Source organism: Dermochelys coriacea, chromosome 17 (assembly GCF_009764565.3).
Source record: "Dermochelys coriacea isolate rDerCor1 chromosome 17, rDerCor1.pri.v4, whole genome shotgun sequence".
NCBI lineage: Eukaryota > Metazoa > Chordata > Testudines > Dermochelyidae > Dermochelys > Dermochelys coriacea.
In genome coordinates this window covers 7,884,683-7,910,142 of record NC_050084.1, presented here as the reverse complement: position 1 = coordinate 7,910,142, position 25,460 = coordinate 7,884,683, and the positions used below count along the sequence as shown (strand labels likewise).

At 41.1% G+C, this 25,460-nt stretch overlaps 1 protein-coding gene across 3 annotated transcripts in view; it reads left to right on the top strand.

Annotated features, from left to right (window-relative positions):
• Positions 1-25,460, top strand: part of ACACA (acetyl-CoA carboxylase alpha) — a 186,415-nt gene that overhangs the window by 82,680 nt on the left and 78,275 nt on the right. For all 3 annotated transcript variants that reach the window (XM_038375923.2, XM_043499553.1, XM_038375920.2), the window contains 8 exons: positions 3,337-3,393; positions 3,699-3,743; positions 10,326-10,367; positions 11,801-12,016; positions 12,467-12,622; positions 14,093-14,296; positions 17,132-17,287; positions 17,540-17,686. In XM_038375923.2, coding sequence (XP_038231851.1) covers positions 3,337-3,393; positions 3,699-3,743; positions 10,326-10,367; positions 11,801-12,016; positions 12,467-12,622; positions 14,093-14,296; positions 17,132-17,287; positions 17,540-17,686 — 1,023 coding nt within the window. The remainder of the gene's footprint in view (positions 1-3,336; positions 3,394-3,698; positions 3,744-10,325; positions 10,368-11,800; positions 12,017-12,466; positions 12,623-14,092; positions 14,297-17,131; positions 17,288-17,539; positions 17,687-25,460) is intronic.

Sequence of the window (25,460 nt, the reverse complement as noted above, 5' to 3'; positions counted from 1 at the left end):
AAAATAAATACATAAATGGAACAGTTAAATCCTTAATTTATCTAATCTAAAACAGTATTATTTCTCTAATTGGATGTAACTACAGTTTCCTGGAGCCTCTGGGGAAGGAACTGAATAACAGAGCACCCTTTGTGTTGCCTTTATGGTGTATCCTAATTCATCAGCTAAAGAATCTTGCATTTACCCAACAAAAACTAAAAAGAAACTTATAGTTTTAAATGAGTCAGGTGAAGTGTTGATATTTATCTGGGGTCTGAAGGAGCAAGATACAATGACTGTTATTTGACGCAGTTCAGGTTGACATAGGAAAGGACAGCGTAACAGAAATGTCTGACATGACATCAAATAAATGGTGCATGTGTCATGACATTCTAAATCTCATCGAAATCTGTAGCTTTTATTGGCATAATATCTACATCTCCATTGTTTTGTTTCTTTGGCACTAGGCGGACCTGATCAGTAAATTTGGCTTCTCCCTTCTGAGAGCAGGGGGTTCCATTAACTTTTAGCGAGGAACTAGATTCTATACTTGTGATCACTCCTGAGCTAACGTTAGTTAGCAGCTGCATCTCTGTATTCTGCCCTTTCTCTCTAGAATGGGCCTTAGCTTCCCCTTTGCCTGACCTGGAAAACCCCTCTCCTGTCTTCCCAGGTGAATATCCCATCATGCATGGAGACCCTGCTAAATCCATGATGGCACTGAAGTGGCCCTGGGAGGGATTGTGAGGAGTGCAATCTCTAACTCCTGCTCCCTACTGGGAGATGGCAAAGGGGCTGCAAAAATAAGTCAGGTGTTTCCTGTGAGCCGTATAATATGTGTGTGATTTTTGAGGTTATAGCAGTGTTAGAGCCATTAGGTATGATCAAACACTCTTCTACTGTGCACAATACAACTGTCCTATCCATACAGAAAGACTAGTGAACTGGAAGCTTATAAGACACCCTGTGCTTGTCCAGTCCAATTCAGAATTTAACTGTCTCTTTTAAAAAGTAAAGCAAAACTAGTTTTGTTTTTCATTTGCATGATGGTGCTCCAAGCGTTTTATGGAAGGAAAAAAGAAAAGAAATTAAAAAAAAAAAAGCCACACACATTAAACTATCATATAGGTTGATTCAAATTGTCCAAATAATCTTCCAGTCCCAGCATGTTGTGTGTGGTTTTTTTTAATAGAAATTAGGATCATATACTTGTAAATGACTTGTGGAGGAGATTGAGGCAGTCAGTTTAAATGGAGTTTCTCCAGGTGCTGATGCCTAATCGCTCGGTAATAGCTGTGGACTTGCTGTGAGACCTACATTATTACAATGTAATCAGAATCCTGTTGCTATGCTGTTATTGTCTGCCACTTGTGGAATTTTAAAAGCAATAACAATTTTTGCTTTGTAAATCATGGCATTATTAAAGTTATTTTCTTCCTTTGCCATGAATGTAGTCCCTGATGCTCATTTTCGAAGGGCTTAACCTTAGTAAAACATTTCAGTCCAAGCCAGAGGGGGTGGGTTTGTTCTCAGCCATGCTGAGGCTTTTTTCCCTTTTCACTCTCCTTTTTTGTTTTTAAATTCGAAAAAGAGGGTGGGGAAAGAAAGTAGAAACAGGACAAAAATGACAGTGAGATCTAAACTTTGTTTAAAAGGGACAGTGGACATGATAAACTTCATGGGAAGCATTCATCCGAAGTGTGGCTCCATTCAGCTCAGTAAAGTTACACCAAGGATAGATTTGGGCCAGTCTATTTTTTTTTTTAAAGCCTTTATTTTCTATTCCTGCCATACTGAATCCTTTGTCTTCTGTTCCTTGTTATGTCGTCGTATCTTTTTCCATGTAACCCTCTATGGCCCCAATTCAGGAAACCATCCCTTTTCAGGACAGCACTTACTTCAATGGGGTTTAAGCATATGCTTATCAGACTTTAAGCACGTGCTTCAATGATTTCCTGAATCAGGAGCCAGTAAAAGAAGTGCCCTCCCATACACCAAGCTTCCTCATTCTCCTTGTTTCCTCAGAAACTGAAGTCTGTGGGCTGCCTTCCTCTGCTGTTTGTCCATTGTCTAGCACAATGGGTCCATGACCTCTAGATACTACCCCGATACAAATAATTAATAATATGTTTGTCCCCACCAGTGCCTATGCCAACATTATAAAATATGAACACTTTAGAATATGTTAAAATATTCCCAAGCTCAGGAGCCTAAACAATCCGATGAAGTGAGCTGTAGCTCATGAAAGCTTATGCTTAAATAAATTCATTAGTCTCTAAGGTGCCACAAGTACACCTTTTCTTTTTGCGAATACAGACTAACACGGCTGCTACTCTGAATCCAAACAGGATGATTTTGTGTGTCATTCTCTTCTTCCCACTCACAATGGAATCTTATACCATCTAAATTAAGGCCCCATCCTTCAAACCCGAGTAGTCTTTCCTGAGGTGAATCGCTCCACTGATTATTTGCATGAGTAAGGGCTACTCTTCTGAGCAAGGGTTCATAGGCCTGGACCTGTCGCAGCCCAAGTCTTTAGGGCAGGTTACTGTTGTTGTTGTTGTTTGTTGTTTATCATAGCACCTTGGAGCCCCAGCCGCGGACCAGGAACCCATAGTGCTAGGTGCTGTACGAACCCAAAACAAAGCCAGCACTTTTGGGCTGTCTCAAAGAGCTTACTATGTCTTTTTATATCTGAACATGCCATGCAAGCCCATGGCACTGTATTTAATCATGAATACTCATGCCACTTTACATTGTTGTAATGTGGTTTTCCTGACCAATGCAGAAAGGAGTTTCCCCTATCTCCTGAGACCTGTGTTGTAGGTTAATTCCTCTGGATTTGGTAGCTCAGTTTTAACCTTGGCCAAGAAAACTGCTTGAACCCCATATTATTATGATTATTTTTATTACCATAAAAGTCTAGGACCCCAAGTCATGGACCAGAACCCCACTGTGCTAGGTGCTGTACAAACACTGAACAAAAAGATGGTCCCTTCCCCCAAAGAGTTTATGATCTAAGTAACCCCTCTGCTGCTTACAGTGTTTCCTGAATAATTAATTCCCTGCTGAGATAGATAAGAAGTTTCCCAGATGGTGCCAAATGTGGTTGTTATATGGATTCTTCTCCACTCAGAAGGGACTGAGACTATTGCATTTGCTCACAGATGCTGCTAAGCAACCATCTGATAAGAACTTTCAGTCACCACCAATCTGGGCTGGATTGGGGGTCTGCAGTTTAGAGGCAGGAAGCTCTCTCACCCATTACCAGTCCTTAGAAGATGTCATCCAGATTTGAGTCTTATGTTTCTTTTCTGTTAAACCAGTTCTCCTGTTTGCTGTCCTTCCCTTTTACAGAAATCAGTCCTGATAGATCATGGGATTCGAAGGCTGACGTTCCTTGTAGCACAAAAGGTATTTTGACATCTCTCCTGATGCCCAGAAGCTTTTTATTTGTAGTTCATAATGAAATTATAATCTTACTATTTTTCAGATTAAAAATTGCATTTATTAGCGTTTTAGTTCTGCTTTTGTTGCCTTCATTCTCTAAAACTAAGACTGCTTCAGTGAATTCGCTTAAGAAAATTGACAATTACAAAAAAAAAAAATCTTTGAGTCACTTGTAATCTTGTCTTAATTTATTTTTGATTTTAGTACTAATTGCTAGCTTTCTTCTGCTCTTCCTCCCCCTCCCCGTCTTTCTCTGTTTCATTTGTAAGGATTTCAGGAAACAGGTCAACTATGAGGTGGATCAAAGATTTCATGTAAGTAAAAAAGAAAAAAAAAATCAAGATAATTTTGCCTTCAACTCCTCTTTGCAGTTCATGGAAATAAAGTGATTCTAGTCATTACGAACGAGTAAGGAGAAGAAGATTTGACTCTTTAGTGAGCTATTTAAATCCAACCCCATGACTGAGTAGTTGGCATGTGCTCAATACTTAGGCACGTGACTAACTTTACTTAGGCATGTGACTAACTTTAAGCACGTGAGTAATTCTATTGACTTCAAGGGGGCTACTCTCATGCTTATTATACTTAGTAATTTATGCACCTGGCTGAATTTACACCCATATAATCTAGGTTGGCCTTAGTTATTCTAATGTTCTTTTACAACATAAAAATATTATATATATATTATTCAAGGGTCTCCCAGCTCCTTACCAGCTCTACAGATAAACCCAGAAAGGGACCAGTAAAATGACTTGCCGAAGTTCACACAATGACAGAGCCATTTATAGAATGCTGGATTGTCAGCACCCAGTCTGCTGCTGAAACCACTAGGCAGCTCTCCCTTCCCCCATGCTTTGACTTCAGCAACGGCTAGTTTGATTCCTACTCTCAAGAGGACTATGTAGGGCACAAGCCAGCTTTTCTTTCCCTCTTGTGTATCCACTCAACCTCTCCTGAAATTAATGGGAGTACTGAGTGCAAGAAATGCAGTCAGATGCATAGAGCCCAATATGGGAAAATACGTTCCAATATCAGCAATAATAGTTGATCAACAAGCTTCCTGTTATTTTCACGATAATCTTAGGTAGCTTCACTTGGGAATTATAGCTGTGTATTGAGAATAGAATGTACACCACGCATACAATAAAGGAGCCTGAATTATAATCCAGAGCTAGTATGTTGTCAGACGCTAAGATGAAGGCCAGGTACAATCAATATTGTAAGATGTTAATACACCATGAATCACACACTAAAGTGTCTCATTGTAGCTATTTTTAAAAATACATTTTAATATATGCCAATTTAATAACAGTGGCTAATAAGTTCCCCTTGGGTATCTGCTTGCAGCACTCACACTATTCAGAAATTTTCTGCTTTGCCAATTGGATCATTCAGTTTCTGCTACCAACTTTATTTTAATGAGGTGAGCCTTTGTGGGCTATGCTAGCAAAATGCTTCACAGACCCTCTGTTTTTTCCTTTAGAAATATCTAGTACTAGGAATATTTTCCTTATCCCTGAGTTAGCATCGTTGGTTCTTCTCTACAGAGTAATAGGGGAGTTTGTCTTCCAGGCTAAAGAAGCAAAAGCTTTCCAAAATGTTTTAGGAAATGCTGCAAACTGAATTACTTCCCCCAGTTTATTGATGGCAGAAACCTATCTGATGACAGAATATATTCAGATGTATGTCAGTCAGTAACTTTAGACAGGAAACTGGAATCGTAGCAGAAGTGTGGGGTGTTTGAGCATAGAACCCCAAGCTTTGGAAAGAAAAATCAGGAGCTTAGAGAATAAAATTGATACTTGGGGGATGGAATATGAGAGGCTGTGAATAAATTCTGTAGCTTGCTGGTGGGGATCAGAAATTTGGGGAAGAACAGAAGAATCCTTCAAGAGCTCAGAGAGCTGGGATGCGGTTTAAGAGAGGGGCACTGGATTTGGCATTTTCATCCATTATTCTGGATTAACAAATCATTCGAATGATCATTCCTCAACTGTGATAGTTATGGGAATTGGACACTGCCTCAGCAATGTCTCTTTTATATGAGGGGCTTGGTTTTATTAAATGTGCATACCTACAGACACCCAGATCCTAGGGCAAGTCCTCAGCTGGTGTAAATTGTCATAGTGCCAGAGGAGGGTCTGCCTCTTTGCGTTTGGTGTGTAAGGGCCCAGTCCAACTCCCATTAAGTCAATGGCAAAATTTACACTGACTTCAGCTGCAATTGGATTGGACCCATAATCAGCTCCTAGACATGCAAGTATTATTTTGTATGACTAAATCCTATCCTTTCAAAGTACTCTGTGTGTGTGTGTGTGTGTGCGCGCGCTGCTCTCTCTTAAAAGTACTAGAATTCACTGATTTATTGCTAGAGCCAGTGAATTTAAATATAGTTTAAAAGCTGTAGCTTCTGTAGAATTTTAATTTCCCCCGAAAGCTTTAATCAAAGGGCAGCTTCTATTAAAATAAAACCAAACAACCCCTAAAGAATCAGCTACAGAAGAAAGCAATATTTATTATCTGTCTAAGGCCACTAGTTCCTGGCACGTACAACTAGTAAAAGTTCAGTCAGTTTGTGAGTTATCAGCTTAAATGGGCAGGAGTGTGGGCAGTGAATGGAAAGGTGTGTGCATTGAGAGACACCTTCAGACAGTGCTTCACCCTTATATTGTGCACCTCTGAATGGGTGAATGCGTTCTTATCTAGGTTTCAGTTAATAAACATTGTAATTACAGTTACAGGCATGTCACTGTTTTCTTTTTTCCCTATTCCAAGGTAAAATGACAGCTGAATGCCAACTTTTACTTAGTCCCAGGGCTTGATACAAGCAGGAAAGCAGGGTAAGACTTGGGTAAAATGCCAGAGAAAGGCAGGGAAAGGTACCAGTCGCACTCTAGTTATAGTGCTGAGAGTTGAGAGGTTTGCTAATCGTCAAAGGACATTTAGCCCTTATTGTGTGGTTGCATGTGTGCCTGCCCTCTAGTTACTGTTTGTATGAAAAGACTTCTGAAGACCAGTCTCTTGATGATCTCATCTCTTGATAATTAACAGTGATGCACGCAGCCCCCCTCTTCCAATGTATGGAATCCCCGCACTTTCTCAAATGCACTACACAGTATTGTGTATGAGAAGGTGGGAGCTATGCAGTTTGGGCTGAGTACAGCACTGTGGACTATATAATAGCATATAGAAGAGAGATACTAGGAGAATAGGGCATTGTGAAGAGATCTAATGTAGGAGTTCTCAACCTTTCTTCTTTCTGAGGCCCCTGCTACGTGCTGTAAAAACTCCATTGTCCAGCTGTGCCACAACAATTGTTTTTCTGCATATAAAAGCCAGGGCCCGTATTTGGGGATAGTAAACAAGGCAGTTGCCCTTGGCCCCACACCACAGGGAGCATTGCGAAGCTAAGTTGCTCAGGCTTTGGCTTCAGCCCAAGGTGGTGGGGTTCAGTGCCCCACGCTGCCGTCCTGTGTGGTAGGGCTTCGGCTTTCTGGCTTGGGTTCTAGTGAGTGTAATGCTGGACATGCTTGGCGGACCCCCTGAAGCCTGCTTGTGGCCCCCTAGGGGGCCCCAGACCCCTGGTTGAGAACCACTGGTCTAAGGAACCCAGCCCTGCTTAGTATTTGGAAAATATTTGAGTTCTTATCTAAACAGATCCTAGGAACCTTTTGAGTTTGCCCATCACTGGTTCTGAATGAGTCCTGTGAATGCTATCCCACGCTCTTATCTCTGTGTAACTAATGGAAGCTGAACAGGCAAAGACACCATTGCAGCCTCTTCCAGGCTAGAGAAAACAAGCCCTTCTCTCTCTCTCTCATGAACATGGACTCAGCTTTATTCGCAAGGTTATATTTGATTGAGTGCAGCCGTACTGTCCCAGGGCTATGATTTTGCAAGCGAAGCAGAATCCAGTTTGATCAGTATTTGGATGGGTGACTTACAGTGAAAACCCATTCTGCTGTAGCAAGTGTCATCTGTGATTTCAGCCACTGTTGTGCCATTGTTTGAATAAGTCAGAAATCCAATGTCCTGATTATCTCTGATCATTAAAAATCTCATAGCCTTTTTTTGAAGAACTGAGTCTTGTTAACATAAGTGTCAGTTTCACCTGTCTGAATTCCTTTGTAGTTAAAATCAGACATGATCAGATTCACACTCTGTCCTGATCTGCTGTGCGTAGAGCTAAGTTATTAAAAGTCTGCCACTGTCCAACCTAGAGGAGGCAGCAGAGCTTGTGATCAGTTTGAAAAGTTTGCAGAGTTTGGACTCTTTGTATGAGAGATGCTGCATAAATGTCTGTCTTCATTATTGTCTCCTATTCTGTTCAGTTTGTTACTGGACCAACTATCAACTTACCCAGGGCTTGGCTTGGGGTTGTTTTTGTTTTAATTACAGTCTATATAATTAGTTCCCAGCATGTTGAGGTAATAGAGAGTTGCTCCAGCAAGCTTCCAATTTCCTCATCTCATTAGGTTTTTAATGCGATTATTAGTATAATAATCAGCTATGATGATTTCTGTTTGTAGCTTTTTGCATTCTCTGATTTGCAGGGTGTCTTGATTGGCTAATTTAGGCAAATTATTTTGATTGTCTTGATGATGGTTGGTTGATTAGAACACAGCAGGGGTATAATTCCTCTTCCTAGGAAACGGAGCACTCCTTTGGTTTTTGGTACCAGAGCACTGAGGATTTTCGTGTGTGTGCACATTTAATTATTATATCTGCCCACAACACTAGTCAAATGTCTCGAAAGCAATTACATTAGTGATAGAATGAGCATGGATGATGTTAGGAGAAATTGGCAGCATGCAGGGGGGCAGGTGGGAGGGATTTGGGAGGGTATTGAGGCAATGGGGAAGTCTCAACTCTGTTTCCTTATATGCTGTTTTAGGAGATTGCTGAACCTCATGGGTACAAGTAGTATTGGCCATAATCCCAATGACAGGATTCTTCATGGTAAATCTTTTGTAGCACTAGAGGCGACTAGTATGGAAGAGCCAAATGCAAATTATTGGGCTCAGTACAGGAGTAATTGGATGAAATTCTATGCCCTGTGTCATGCAGGCAGACAGACTTGATGATCTAATGGTCTCAAAATCTATGAATCCATTGCCAACGTCACTTGATTGAACTTCATCTCTCCCTGTCATTGTGCTGTAGTTGTTGAACTGAGGCAACATGACATTGTTTTTCTTTCCTCTTGATATCTGAAATGTGCTTGTGATTCTAAGAATGAGGGTGGCACTCCATATTTATTCTCTCTGTGCCTCCAGGTCAAATTTCATCATTTTTTGTAGTCAAAAAGCCAATTTTTGTAATTACGCAGCTCTACAGGCTTCACCTGGGATCAGGGCAGGCTGCTGTTGACATCACTGTTAGTAATGGAGAGCTTGAAGCTGTTCTCACTTACATTGGTTCAAAGCATACTCTGAAGTCAATGGAATTATGACAGTATAAAACCAGTTTAAGTGACTGCAAAATCTGGCCCAGACTCTGCAATGAGCAGTGACAATTTTTTTTGTCCAGAATGGAATCAACTCACTCTTCTGTAGCGGCACTGGCTTTGCAGTGTGAACGGTATTAACAACTAAAAACCAGCCCTTGCTTTTATTAGTAAAGTGAGCATGTGTCTTGGAAGACTCATAGGATTCAATCCAGAAAAGCACGTAAACATGTGTTTAACTTTTAGCATGTACGTAATCCCATTGAAGTGAGTGGGATTACTTGTGCTTATAGTTAAGCACATGCTTAAGGACTTCACTGGGTTGGCACTGTAGGGAGTAGATATGACAATGCCATCTTTATGTAGTCTTTTTCCAATTATAACTGTGTTTTAAAGAGCAGTACAGAAAGTCTTTCTCATTAGCACTTCCAGTGACTATCATTTCATTTTACAGTATGTAAAATCTCAATTCTCAGAACATGGTGGAACCACCAAAACCTATTAATAATACAAAAATGAATTCAGCATAGGAAAGAGTCAACAGCAAGCACTTTAATGTAGGATGATAACCAAAATTATGATCATTGTAGTGAATTGAAAGCTAAAGTAAAAGCAAAACTTCAAACAGCACAAACTGTGGTAATGGTTACTTGTTTGGGCATTTCAAATTTATGAGCAGTTCCATTTAAACTCCTAGCTTATTAGGAGCCAAGAGTTGTGCTGTACTGCTTAGAAAGGTAATTTTTTTCTAGATTTGCAATAAGGCCTGGGACTTGACCTATGACCTTGGTACAGATTATCTCCATGTATGTAACAGAGGAGCAAATGAACATATCATATATCTTGTAGACTTTCTAGACTATGAGGTTAAAGTCAATTATTAGAACTCATGAATTTCTCAAAATTCATTAAAACTATTCCTTGGGTAGGGAACTGCATGAGCAGTGTTAGGAATATGAGGAGTTCTTTGGGGAAGGGACTGTATTTTTTGTTCCTTGTTTTGTGCAGCGCCTTGCACAACAGAGTTCTGGTCTGTGACTTGGACTCCTAGGCACTACTGCAATAGTAATAACAAATAATGAGAGAAACCAGCAAGAGTTCTTCTGTCTCCACCCCGTCCCCTCCTGGCCAGCTAGAATCTGTTTTAAGACCTAATATTAGACAAAAATATTGAAGACATAATCAAGACCCATCTACTGCAATAGTAAAATAAACTACATTGCTTTAACATGCCCCTACAACCTCTTTAATAGGATTTTTATCTTCCCACCATCCTTATTTACAAAATAAAAATGTAATGCAACTCTAGCTGTTGCAGTGGTAGATTGTAATGGCAGTGATTTCCCCCTGCTGCGCTGCCACACCAAGTCCCTTCTCTCAATAGCCCATAGGCTGAACAGATGCTGTGCAATGCTTTTGAAGGACTGATATAATTTTTATTTCCAAACAGAGGGAATTCCCTAAATTTTTCACATTCCGTGCCAGGGATAAGGTAAGTTGTACAGTTATCAATGCTTTTCTCTCTCTCCATTTTAAACAGATATTTTTTCCCTTCTCCTACAATCACTCCAAACCTCTCTAGAAGAGGAGAGTGTCCATCTTTTCAAAACCTCATTGGGAAATTCTGAACATACTCCTCCCCCATTTATCCAGGCACTCACTATGTTGACAGCTGAGGCCAATGGGAGTTATTGGGTCCTTAGTCATTTTGAAATCAGATCACTTATTTAGGTGTCTGTCTATGGATTTAGAAGCCTAACTTTAGGCTCCTCTTTTTGAAAATCGTAGCCATAGTGATGCAAAATTACTAAAATGACTCCACTGATAAATTTCACGTCATCCCAATGATTGCACTTGCCTGCACATTCCATGACATGCTGTCTAGTCCAAGGCAGTGCTTGTTCTGAGAACCATAGCTGTAGAAACAGAGTATGCTTCAGGGAAGGAGGCAACTTGGGGATGTTGTCGATAGAAGGATCTTCCCCTTTTGCAAAAAGAAGGCATCTTACCCAAAGTTGAAAGCATGAGAACTGCTGTGCTTTGGTTTTTCTTCTACTCTCAACGTGCAGACAGTTTCAATACGCACCTCTTAACGCTAATGACTCTGGTGCATCAGAACTGAAATTGTGTGGCAGCTTCATTGAATTTTTAGCTTTCTAATTAACTAAATATGAAAAATCATAATAGGAACAGTGTGGTGTACCCTTTGTTATTTATTTCTGTATTGACCTTTATTTATTTTACACTATTCTCAAATTTTCCGTTTTCGACATGCCCAAGATGTTTGTGGTGGTAACAAAGGGTTGATGCTGGAGGTTTGCACAGCAAGGTAGGGTCAGCTGGAGTATTTGGCATCTCTGAAGATGGGAGGCAGTTTGCGATTGTGGGATATCAATATTAGTTGAATGTTCCTGCTAAAATGATCAGGAGTGAAACAGTTCACCATGATGACACTTGAGGTTTCAGAGTTGGATCATTGAAATGAATGGGGCAGTTCACACCCACAAGAATTGTTGTTTCAAGCCATCTGCAGACTCAGGAAGACACTGCTGCATCAGTTACACTCGGTTCAAGATTTGCTTTGCAATCCTGAGGGCTAGAAACATATTTTTTTAATAAAAAAACAAAACAAACATACATCCCGTGGGTCAGTCTTCCCCTCCCCCCCAAAATAACCCCAACAACAACAAACAAACAAAAAAACTGAGTCTGGAATACAATTTTGCAGTTAGGGATAGAATCTGTTGTAAATTCTATCACTGTAGAATAACAGAATACATGGGACCCTGCTATTATGACTGGCAACGCTAGCCATCACTAGTGTCTCAGGTCAGTAGATTTTTATACAGTTCTCTCCATCTTACCAGATCCAGCTTTTTACCTAACTTTTCCCTTTTTATTCCCTTTGTGCTCTTCTCTTTCTAGTTTGAAGAAGATAGGATTTACCGTCATCTGGAGCCAGCTCTGGCTTTCCAGTTAGAGCTGAACCGAATGCGAAACTTTGATCTTACCGCCATTCCATGTGCCAACCACAAAATGCACCTGTACCTGGGAGCAGCTAAAGTGGAAGTGGGCACTGAGGTGACAGACTACAGGTTCTTCGTGAGGGCTATTATAAGGCATTCAGACCTGGTTACCAAGGTGGGTTTTCTGGTGTGCGAGGTCTATTTCCAAGGTTGTATGTGAAAAATATGTCAGAAGTTCGTGTGTGTGTAAAATCTAAACACACTGCCTTCTACTGGATGGCATGTTACAGGTTCTGGCTCATATCTGATAGCACCTAACATTTTAAGTGTCCAGGTTCAGACTTTAGGTGGAGCGTCAAATTCATAGTAACTCCACTGGAGTTATTCCAGATTTATGCTGATGTAACGGAGAGCACAGTTTGACCAGATATCTGAACCAGGCACTATCATCAATGTCTTTGGAAGGAAGACTCTGGTATGCTGGAGAATTGTACAGCCCACTGAAATGGATTTCATCTTTTTTCTGTGTCAGATTCTGCTATGGTCTTTTGCAGCCTATGAACCTGTGTTTGGAGCTGAGGGAAGACTAGTGGAAAGTAAATAACCTTTTGGCAATCTCCTGTAGGAGGCCTCCTTTGAGTATCTGCAGAATGAAGGGGAACGTTTGCTTTTGGAAGCCATGGATGAGCTGGAAGTGGCCTTTAATAACACCAATGTGCGCACTGACTGCAACCACATCTTCTTAAACTTTGTGCCTACTGTCATCATGGATCCATCTAAGGTACATGTCCTCCACTTCTCAGCTGTCTGTTACTCTGTGGATGAATCTCACTGGAATGGAGTGTTCTGTAGGTCTTATGTTAGAGTACTAGCCATCAAAGATTGTGTAATATACAAATTCCACCTGCTGTTTCATAGGGAAAGCAGAGGAAATCAGTGTTCTACACTGGAAGTGGTAATGGTGTGTGTATGGGGGGTCATATTAGGTATTCTAATATTCTGGAGTAATTTTTCTTTTCTGTTGGAAGCCATGTAAAAATTGAGACTCTGTGGAATAGATTTTTGGCTCTGGGAAGAGCCAATAGTGAATGTCGCTCCCAAGGAACATGAGATTGAATAACACTTAGGGAATAATGGCATTGATTAGCCTAGATGGCGGGGACGGGTTTACAAGCCTTTAATTAAAATGGTCATAGGCACTTGCCCTAGTTCCCCAGGGGCACTACAGGTCTCATTTTCAGAGGTCCTGAGCATCACAGTGCCCAGGGACTTCAGCAGGAATGGAGATGTTCAGTAGTCTTCTAATCAGCCTGTGTGTTTGCAGCACTGACTGCCCCTGAACAGCCTTGGAAAAGAGGATTTTGGAGAGAATATTAGAAATTGCTTACAAATTGCCTTACTTTAATATGTGCTATTTACCAACAGGAATATATTATAAAGTTTTTAATAAAACAGCCCAGGAACAAGCTCAGAGTGGTAATTGCTTTGTTGATTTAAGGCACGGTACTGTACGTGCTATGAAACATGGTTATTGTGCATATAAATGTGACTTAACTGTTTACCACTCTGGGTGCTTTTGTGTATCTCATAATTCTTAGATATGAGAAATGTTTGTAGTAGGTGAGAGAAGAAAATTCAATCGAGGGGGCGCAGTGGGCCCAGTGCACTGTGGTACTGCGGTGGCTGGAGGTGTGATATTGCTAGTGCTTAAAAGACTAACCTTTAGGCTCTCGGCCGTTCCCAAACTTTATTGGTTTATGTATTTTTAAAACACGGTTGTAAAGTGAATTTGGTGAAACATCAAGCTCACGTGTCACCAGTGGTACATAGCCAGGGATTCCCAAACTGTGGTCTATCTCATTTTTATCCAGAGGGAGACTGGAAGCATGGTAAAATGATGCTCACTGCCTGCTTAGGGACTTTAGTGCTCTTGCTGAGTGGAAGCATCATTCCAGCCTCAGGAGGAGCTATCAGCGGGTGCAAGGTCTGTACTGCATTCTTGCTGCTCCTGCAGTATAGAGTATAAATGGAGGGGAGAGGAAAGAAAGGAAAGTGGTGGCAATTGAAGAGGTGGGTGGGAAGCCTTATTAGCCCACACTTAGGTTATCCTGAAATTCTGAATGCTGGCCTCAGGGAAATGAGCCATTCCCCATGTGTGGGTAGGGTCCAGCGTAATAAGGAGAAATAATAAAGGGGTGGATATATCCACAGCAGAATGGCAGTGCAAACTCACTGTTCTCTGTGTGCTAAGATTGAAGAGTCTGTGCGGAGCATGGTGATGCGCTATGGAAGCCGCCTTTGGAAGCTCCGTGTCCTCCAAGCAGAGCTGAAAATTAACATTCGCTTGACGCCAACTGGAAAGGCAATTCCCATCCGTCTCTTCCTGACCAACGAATCTGGCTATTACTTGGACATCAGCTTGTACAAGGAGGTGACGGACGCCAGGACAGCACAGGTACAGCTCCATGCAGGCCTGGAAGCGAGTACTACAGAATGTGGTCTTTGGAAGGGTTTTTGTTTGTTGATTTGTAAGCCTGATCCAAGTACCTAAGTGATTAACAGTATTATTATTACTGTTTCAGTAAATAAAAAATTGCGATTCTAGAGAGAGGTAATGTAGCTTTGTAATGACTCATCAAATAGGCATGTGGGTGTGTAAAACACATAACTGTGTCATGCAGAGGTATGTAGTCTATCCATTTGCATACAACTTGCTTTGTTCATGTAAACACCTCTTTTCCCTTATGGAAAAGTCCTTTGGAATTAGAAAATATCATCTTTGTATACATTATTGGAACTATCCTGTAGAATTTAATAGAAAATTATATCCCTGCTATATGCTTATGCAGGATGGTTCAAGAAATCCATAGAAAGGATCTCCTTCTCTTTTTAAATTCTGTAGGAACAATGAATAACTTCTAGGGGCCCATGTGAAATTTCTGGAGAACCTTACTGTAGTCATATTTATTAAACTGGATAGGACTTTAACATGAGGGTTGTGTATGTACTAATCTTTGTTTGTGTATGGCTTACTCGTATTCTACTAAGGCACTTAACTATTTATTAAAATGTGGATCTTGGAAAGTAAAAATATTAAAATATAGAAATAAGTTGATATTCTGACTGCAGTAACATCTTTGCCATGCAGTAGTAGCAACAGAATAAATCCTTTGGACGGTGTTTGCGTTGAATACAATGAGCTGAGTCACCATTTTTCCTTTTTCTAAATCTTTCCTGCAAGCTGCTTGACCATGCAGTCTCTCTTGATCTAGAGATCCTAGTATAGATAATGTCCACATGTTTTTGAATGGACCAGGGAAAAGAAGAGGACATTCTGTTAATCTGTAGTGGCTCAGCTTAAAATTTGAGTTTTGTTAGCTATTTGCCAACGTGACCTTTCCTTTTGCATTCTGTTTCTGGTGAGATGGTCAGAAAAAATATCTCCATAAGGCATGGATTTTCTTTTTTAAAATGTTACGTTGGGGGGTAGGGGGGAGAATCTTTTTATAATTTTCACAATATTTGATTTTTTTCAGAGTAAATTTAAATATGTTTCAGTCAAAGCATTCTAGGGATAAGGCATGGTTTTAATTAACTTTCACAATAAATTTAAGGCAGATCTGTTCTTGTAAAACTAAGATGGCATTCTGAGATGTTAATGTTTTTGGTAAATGTTTGTTCTTAACTTTTTTTTTTTTAATCTTTATCTAAAAGAATTCTTTTAGATTTCGCCCTTATATGGTTCTAAAGAGATTAAACTTAGATAGTGAATCCCTGGCTCCCCTTTTTCAGCCCAAGTAGGAACTCTGGTTTAAGCCAAGATCACACCCAAACAAGTTTCCCTGTTTTATTATAGCATTAGTGGCTTTGGCATCCTGAGAGGTTTGTTAGAAGAGTTCAGGATCCATTGCTGCATACAAGCAAGTGCACTGGGTGCTTGGATACTATGATGACTGTAGTGGTGTGGAAACCTAGATCGATAATTTACCTTTGGCTTCTCTGGTGAAGTCAGGAATGGAACCAGGTCTCCTGTTTCCCAGTCCTGTGCTCTAACCGCTAGAAACACTACTTGATGAATGGCCCAATCCAACTCCCCATGAATCAACTAAAAGCCTCTCACTGACTTCAGTGGGAGTTGGATTAAGCCCCAAATACAGTAAAAGCCTCTTGATTACTGTACAATGGTAGGCACTTGTTTTCCTAATGAAATAACTCTCCTGCCAAAGAAGCTATTTTTAAAAGACGAAACAAAGCAACCCATAAAGACTTAAGAATGATGTAAAATATTATATTGACAAAAACCACAAAAATGAATACTATTTACTGAATTCCATCTCTGTTTCAACTCTCTCTCCCCACCTCCACTCTTCTTTTAATCTTTATCCAGCAACATCTGTATAAAGAAACTGGAGCTTGGAACATCAAATTTTATGATGATTTTGTTAAGAACAGCTTAATCATTTGGCTTCAGCCAAATGTATCCCTATTAAGCAGGGCTTAGTCTAATGTTGTCCCAGTTAAGCAGCACTCCTTGCAGCTCAATATCATTAGTTGAAATGGATTTTCATTTGGGATTTCCAATGGATCAATTCCTTTGGTGATGCCCCATCATAGTGGACCCTCCCTATTAAGTGAGTCCTGATTGAGTGGACTGTAAAGCACCATGAAGTTTGGCAGCTGAAAACTCATTTCACTGCTCTGGGAGAATATTTTAAATGTGTAATATCAAAACTTCAAGCCAAATGACATATGGCAAGTCTTGAACTAGCTTCCGCGATCAATCAGCAGAGATATGAATGGTGTTTAGCTACTGTACTTAAGCTGTACTGTATTTATGCTATTCAGCGACATAAATAATAGCGATTCTCTCACTGCTGTCATGGGATATTCTCATACTCAGTCCACAGAGTCACGCTGTCAAAGGAGATGCTGGTGAATGCGAAATCACCAAAGTTATGGATGGTCAGTCTTCTCTGCATGCCGATTTATGGCCATGTACTCTTTCCTACCAGTGTGATATTGTTGTAATAAGTCAGTGATGTTCGGAGTTGTACAGTAAAGGCCCAGCCCTGCCTGAATAGGGTGATAATGGGTGTTGGAACAGGTCACTGTGAGATGTGTGGGCATTGCCATCTTTTGAGGGAACACAAGCAAATCCATTCAAACTAATATATCCTGTTGAAGTGTATTTAATAAAGTATGGATTCTGATGGGGATATCTCCCCTGAGCTGATCTGGTTGTTGGATCTCAGGTTGCCTTTCTTTACGCTGGTCATGTTTTCTGCTGCAGATTATGTTCCAGGCGTACGGAGATAAACAGGGACCACTTCATGGCATGCTGATCAACACCCCATATGTGACAAAAGACCTGCTCCAGTCCAAGAGATTCCAGGCACAATCTTTAGGGACGACTTATATCTATGACATCCCTGAGATGTTCCGGCAGGTAAATCTTCCTTGGCAGGTCTCATGGGGGTGTTTCTAGAGTTTTGTACCAGCAAAGGTTGCCCTCGTTGCTCATCAAGGGAGCCTAACAGCTGGAGCTGTGAAACTCTGTGCTGGAGCCATGAAGTTGACAAAGCCGCATAGCTAGAGTTCCTGGTGAGACGCACATCGCTGACAGGAGGGTAGTGTGGAAATCAGCCACCACAGGGATTAGAGTCAGTCTTAACTAAAACACCTCTCTTCATCCTTACAGTCTCTGATTAAACTCTGGGATTCTATGAGTGAATATGCATTGCTGCCAACACTGCCATTGCCTTCTGATATGCTAACGTATACTGAACTAGTATTGGATGATCAAGGTCAGTTGGTGCATATGAACAGGCTGCCAGGAGGAAATGAGGCAAGTTACTTTCTAAAACTTTCTAAAACTACTTCCCCTCCCCTTAAATATCTTCTATTTAAACATTCCCCTGCGGTGTTTGGGTAATAAACTGGTCAAGTGTGTGCAACATCGCCCTCTAGTGACTGGTCCTCTAGAGAACAGGAGTTTACTACTGCTACTAGCTTAATGGACTTACTTTTAGGTCAAGTCTGTGCTGCAATGTTGGAAGTCCAGACTCTGCTCATGACCTCTGGGAGCTGCTGGTGGTGGTGGTTACTTTTGGAACCCAGAGATTGCAGGGTTGCGCTAACCGGAAAGTGCAATTAACTAGTACAAAAGTGAAACTGACCAGTTCATTTTCATTGTCCAAATTAAGTGAAGTGCAAAAAGTAAATACATCTCTTCAGTTATTTAAGTTTAAACAATCTAAGATGGTAGTTGCATTCATTTTTTAATATGATTGTTAAACTAACAGTATCCCTTTAACCAGATATGTAACCTTAAGACTGGCAAGAGTCTCGTTCCTATATCAAAACCATTGGGAGGAGATAGTAGGTTATTCCAACAAGGAAACAAAGAAGTTCAATAGAGATTTGCAGCAGTGTTTACTGCATCTTTCTTTATAAACCCTTTGTCAGGGAAAGGCTTAGAAGTTGAATTTTCAAGTCAAACACAGTCAATAAATGGAGACGTAAGGAGGTTTTTTCCGCTGCTGCTGGGCATATAGGAAGACTGGTTTCACTAATGTAATTAAAACCCCAAATGAGATTTTTTTTTTTTGGTTAATTTTGTTTTTGTTTTTTGGTTTTTTTTGCCCAGAAATCCATGGCCGCAGTGCTGTGCGGAGCCTCTTTCCATGATCTTTCTCTTTCCATCTGCATTTCTCTCTGCTCTCGTTCTGTGTTTGAGCGGGTGGAGACTGGGGGAATAGCGAAGTCCCTGAGGGACAGAGCTCTGTTCTTGCTGAAATTACAAGCATAGAGCTGCCTGGGCATGAACATGTAGTGTTTACTCTGCCAGTATGAATACAAATAGTCTTATTATACGAGATTCTGTACCCAAAGACCAAAAAAAATTAGTATTTTTTTTAACCCTTGAAAGACTTAGTTGTGCCTTGTGTGGAAACAAGTGACATAGCAGCACAAAGAGCCCTGCGGTGGCTATACAAATAGTGTCCTGGTTAAAACTCCTCTATATGATGCTTTTACACTATACGTTGAGTTTTTTGAAAATAAGGCAAGAATTCAAACAACATGCAGATGGTATTTGGGGTGTTTGTCCCCACCTTTTGCTGTCCATATGCTTTGAAGATGATTGAGAATGGAAGTATGTGGCCACATTCTGAGCCGCATCTTGGTGATTGAGATTGCACGAGGGAGTAGCCCAGTCCAGAATCTTTCGGTGCATGCTCCCTGTCTCAATTGAAGCAGAGAGAGAGAGAGACTGAAGACTCCATTTCTCTCCTTTCCCAGAGAGGTTTGTGGCTAATGCTCTGGGCAGCTTGTAAACTATGTCAGCCAAGCCAGTTTGCCGATAGATTAGTTACAGTAGGACAATGTACAGTGAAAATGAGGTTTGAGGTGTTGGTATCTTATTCTGTTACTAGCAGCCAGAGGGACGCAATAGGGCACCTTCACTGGAGAAGTGGCCAATCTAAGGAAGGGGTTTCAGCAGTCAAAAGTCTGAAGGACAGGTGACACTCAAGTGATGACGAGCTGTCGAACAGATGCATTCCTCTGTGCTGCATTCACTGTATCAGGGAGAGCTGTCTTTTTAGGCTTTTACGGTTTAATTTGTTTTAGCTGAGGAAACAGATTTGTCACAAGCCTGCACTCAAGCTCCTTGCACCTAGGAAGATGGCAAGTGGGAGGGGAGGAGGGACAGTTGAGGTTTGATTCTTCAGCTTCATCTCTGGAATGGAAAAGGCAACCTGGATAAAACCAAGCTGACAGGTGTGTTTAAAAAGGAGAGGCAGTAAATAGATCCATGCTGCTTTTCTCACAAATAAGAGGGGTCCCACAGATGCTGCATAGAAGTTATGCAGACTGTTACCTACCAGGAACAAAGGGTCCTTGCTGTCACCCACCTTTGTGGGAGAAGCTTGTAGTTCTGGTTGTAGGTAGGCATTGTCCAGGAGACACACAAGAGAGGAAAATATAACATTTTTAACTGGTTCTGCTCCTTGTTTCAGACACATTTGAGAATTAGCTATCTTTTCACCAAATACATTTCTTTTGTTCTCCAAACTTGTCTGAATGTATGTGAGAGGATACGTTAACATAAACGCAGTCTCCTTTAAAATGATAAAGTCGATAAGACTTGTCGCATAGTGAATTGTGACTGGAAGGCAATGTGGCTAAAGGAGTGAGCGCCATGTGAAAGTTAGACCTCTTAGGTCCTTGTCATTGTCCCTTACCGTCTGTGTGTCACTTTCTTCGCTGGTAAAATAGGATAGTACTGCTGTAGTTCAGGGTGTTGTGAAGATTAATTAGTTAAAATTTGTAAAAACAAAAAAATAACAAACCTTAGATGCTGTAATTACTGTATCAGTGCTAGGTGTTACATTGCAGTGCCACACAAGCAGAGGATGTAATTGAAGCTAGATGATATGCTATAATGGTGAAGGAGGATGCTTTTTTTTCTTCTGTTAACTCGGGGACAAAGTCTGAGTTGAATTTAAAAAGTTGGTTGAAATGAGTAAAAGTGGAGGGAGGATGAGGAGTACTATTAGGGCCTGACATAAATTTCAATTTTTGTTTTCCTTCTCGAACCCCAGAAAATGTCTAAATAATGCTGTGAAGGTAAATTTTCCTCAGCCCCACAGCTTTACAAAACAGCTTTATTTGTTTCTGTGTGATTGGTAACTTTTTAAGAGATTGGTGATGGGAAAGAGTCTTTCTTCTCAAGTTAGTCAGTTTGCAACCAAGCCATGTTGGCAATGACTGAAAGTCACAATCATTGGATAGCTGGTTTGGGAGACGTTTGGTGGTCTCAGTCCAGATCTCAGTGGACAGATAATCACATCACAAAAATCTCCTCCATGTTTGACAGTAATTCTCTACCTTGCTGGCAGACTCAACAAAAAGGTCAAGGACTTAATGGACTATGAGATGGAGCTCAGCACTCATTCCTAGAGTTGTTCCTGCAGGCCTGGGGATGAGATGTCTTGCTATAGGGTAGTGTGGGGAAGGTTGCATTGCTGCTGGCCGGGCTGTACCTGTTCTCTGGCTACACAGAAACTGTTAATCTCCAGGGCTTTCAAGACAGTGGTGCCTTTCTCAAGTCATTTTTCCATTCAGACATCCAGACAAAGTTCTGAGTGGTGTTCACTGACTCTTTGAATGACTTCTTGGAGAAGTGGACTTTGTCCAGAGTTTTCTTCTCAGTGTCCCTTTCTCTGGATTCCTCATTTAGACCCTGTGACCTGCACCCCCATCTCTATTTGTTCATTTTTGTCCCCAATAATCAGTTAAGTTCAGGGTTCTGTGGCCCCTCCTACTCCTTAGAAGTGTGTGCCTTTTGCTCTGCTAGGCCCCACCCACCTTCCCAGGATTTAAATAGACTGGCACTAAATTCACAACAGCATAAAATTCAAAAGCCTTTTGGAGCTAATTTGCTAATACAGGTTTGTTAGTGGCAGAAAATGTGTATGTAGGAGAGCCAAAGAAGGTCTAGCACATGGAAAATAAAGTCATAGCAGCCAGCAATAATTCCATCATATTCCCTGGCAAGTAGGAGCTAAGACTGTGACAGTCTATGGACGAAAGTCACAAATGGGAACATGTCAAAAACTAAATGCCAGTTAGGTGGATGCTCAGGATGCCTCAGAATCGGGCCCTAACATGGATAGACACATGGCACTGAAATTTGTAAGTTTAAATAAAAACATTGCATAATTGAAAAGAGAAATATTCTGTTGCAAAAATTTACAAACAAAAATCTCTCAGCTTGTTAAGGTTTTCAGTTAAATCCATTTTAAGTTCAGACAGTTGATACGTTTGTTTACATTCCATCACAAGTGTTTTTTAAACTAACTCCTGCTAGTTTGTATCTTCACACTTTAAAAAAACAAAAGTCTGGACTGTTCAAAGTTTAGTCCAGCAAGGTGCTGAAAAGTTTCTGCAGAGGGTGTTCCGGGGGGTTGGGGGGTCCCTTTGGCAGCAGCGGGGGCTGGAGGTGTTCCGAACCATGCACGCTTGGAATACAGATTGATGTGGTCTTATGGAGAACTTTGCATGTTTATATGTAGGTGACTGTCTACCCTAGACGTTTAACTGCCACGGCCGAGGCTGTAACATGAATCTCTAATATGGTTCAATAAGTATGTTGTCCTGTTAGAAGGTGAATGACCCTAGCAGTGCCAGACAATGGTGTGTTAGCACAGGGAGATTTTTTTTACATGATTTTCGAAAGGATCCAGCAGCTTCCATTGAGAGAACATTTAAAAATGTGTCTGTTTCATTGAGTAGCTCTTCTGAAAGTCTGGCCTATAGTTTAGAGTTGATAGTCTTAACTGGGGAGCTATATCAATCACCTCCTTCCAGTCTCATCAAGGAGTCCTATATTGAGTTTAAAGACCGGAGCTGACAGCCGGAGCCCTGCTGCCTCCGAGGGAGGGGAGAAGGAGACGTTCGAGCCTTGGCTGCCTCACAGAGAGAGATTGGAGGATGGGGGAAAGAGAGACCGAGCCTGGATGGTGGGGCTCTGGCTGTCAACCCCGGAGTGGCAGGGCTTTGGCTGTCCACCTCCCAGGTGTGCATGGCCCTTCTGCATGCGCCCCAGCCACCCGGGGCTGACAGCCAGCGCTCTCCCCCCGTCCCCCCCCCAAAAAGCACACAGGTCACGTGCCCCCTTCCCTAATTCCCACACCTCCCTGGGGAGGCCTTCCCCTTACCTTAGACCGGCAGTTCTTAAACTATCCAAAAAATTATATGAAATCCCACCATAAAAAAGGTGATTGTTTTTGTGGGCCATCAGGTCACTCTTCATGCTGTTAGAGATTTCATTGCTCATTTTTAAACAGGGGCATGCTTCTGTTTCACTAAAGCATTTTATAAACTTTTACCCAAATTCACCACTGCCCTCAGTCAGTTGAGTTGTGCCCCCTTATGACAGCAGTGAATTTGGCCCTCCAAGACAAGGAGATAATGGATGTAACTGGGACACCCTTGGCGCTGCCCCACCCCTAGTTCTCCAGCTAGATCACATGGAAATGTACATGGGAAGACAATGTCATTTTTCCCTGTTGACACTAGATGTCACAGTTTTTCCTTCACAGTAACCTGAACTTGAGACACAATCTCTAATTAAACCTTTCTGTGAAGCATTTGCCAGCATCCTTTCCATTGCATGTGGGAAGGTTTGGCCAGGTGTGTTACAGGACAAAACTAACTAAAGGGCTAGAGGAACCCCTGTGCAGCAGCACCATGTGTTGTTTGGTGCAAGAGGGATAACTGATGAATTTCGTGCAGGGAAGGCTTAACTGTTAAACTGTTTTTATGCTCTGTGGATTCTATTTTGTTGCCTTGCATTACCCTTTCTTATGACAGGGTTTAGGGTATTAAAACCTCAGAGCTTGAACACGTATAGTAAACATGAAAGAATTTGTTGGGTTGTGTGATTACAAGGTCTGTAAAATAGCGCAGGGCTGGAAGGGGAATGGAATAAGTTTGTCCGTGTGTGTTTACATTCACCCTCTCCTCCCCACCCCCATTTGTTTTATGACAATTACTGCAATTCTGTGTGTTTCAGAACTCCTCCCCTTGATAAAACTTGGGAACAAACCCTCTATAAAGGCTCTTGGAGGTTGTAGACAGGGAACCTGGGCAACTCTTTCTGCTGTACTCATTGGAAACAATTCTAGTTCAAAAAAAGAAAAGGTGTACTTGTGGCACCTTAGAGACTAACAAATTTATTAGAGCATAAGCTTTCGTGAGCTACAGCTCACTTCATCGGATGCATTTGTTGGAAAAAAACACTTTTTTTTCCACCAAATGCATCCGATGAAGTGAGCTGTAGCTCACGAAAGCTTATGCTCTAATAAATTTGTTAGTCTCTAAGGTGCCACAAGTACACCTTTTCTTTTTGCGAATACAGACTAACACGGCTGCTACTCTGAAACAATTCTAGTTCAGTTTCATTAGGTGAGCCTCCTGTCGCAGAATACCTTAAGCCTCATCGGCACTTCGATACCTGGTGGTAATAGCGTAAGGACCAGAATGGAACAGATTTTTTTGTTGAGAACTGTAGAATGCCATTTTACTGAGAGATGAAAGTCACAAATGGGAACATGTCAAAAACTAAGTGCCAGTTAGCTGGATGCTCAGGATGCCTCGAAATGTGGAGTAGGACATATGAATTTAAAAGAACAAACTTCCTGACGTGGGTTCCTGAGCGTTGGTGAAGGCAAATCTCTCTCTCTCTCTCTCTCTCTCTCTCTCTTTTTTTTTTTTTTCTTTCCCTTTTTATATGCCTGGAACATTTAATGTGTCAGTAAATTAATAATGGGTATGAAGAGTAGACCTATTTAGTGGGTCTTTTTAAAGTCCATGTTAGGATTATAATGAATGGTGGGACACATGCAGATGACACTGGAATATGGGATTTTGAGCCCAAAACTGCACCTTTCAACAGCAGTTCATATGGTTAAAAGGAGATGCCTCATAACTCAGATTGCCGAGGTCGGTTAATCCTCCATGCCGATCAATTACTTCAGCTTGCTATTTCTCACACACAGCATCATAGACAATAGTAACTTCTCTACCCTCCTTTTATAAAAGGGGTGTGTGTGTGTCTGGGTGGGGGTGGGGGTGTGTGTGAGAGAGAGCAGTGCTAGTAGTTTAAGGTTTGAAATCTTCAGATGGTTATAACATACTAAAATATATTTTTGAACTGGAACTTCTCATGTTTGGTCTTAGCCAGGAAATTAATTTTTGGAAGTTTGTAAGAAAATCAGTTCAGCCATTTTTGAGTTACCAGTGTTGAAAAAACAGACTTTTTCCAGTGGTTAAGATAATTTTATACAGTCAAGCACTGCTCTGAGCAATGCTTAATGCTATTCAAAAATACAGAAGAAGTTTTTTTTCTGTGCTGCCCTTCCTGTAAGGTTAGTTTTGCAAAGTTTTATACTTAAACCTCATCTCCCACACGTACGTACGTACGTACATACATACATACATACATACATACATATGTGTATATAAAAAAACCTCTCTCTCTCTCTCTTTCTCTATCTCAAAAAAGAGATAATGGCCTACTACTGCTGACATTTATTTTTTAGCTCAAGCAGTAGAAGTCTGTTCTGTGGGCCAGAAGTTTCAGATGCTGTTGCTGACCCATGTAGGGGATCATGGTTGCACCCAGTGCAATTTCTGTGGGTTATTTTCCCCTTCAGTCTTATTGTTGAAAAAACAACACACAACCATGCCACATTCAGTATCCATCCTGTGCACTGAAGGCCTGTTCTAGCACCCATTGGAGTCAATAGACACTGGTTCAGGCCCAGAATGAGGCAGAGGTTGCATGGGGAAAAAATATGTGATGATGTAATTAAGAACCGCATCACAATATATCTGCACGAGGAGGAAGAATGAAGGTTGCATGGGTAACGTTTATTCTGGTATATCCTAACTTTTGAGAGCTTGACTTTGAAATCTTTAAATTTCCATTTTGGCATAGTTTTTGTATGATATAATGTATAATATGTAAAACACATATCTGTACATGCATGTATAGATGTGTACATGAAACGCATGCGCGTGCGTACACACACACATATAGTAGAATGGAAGAT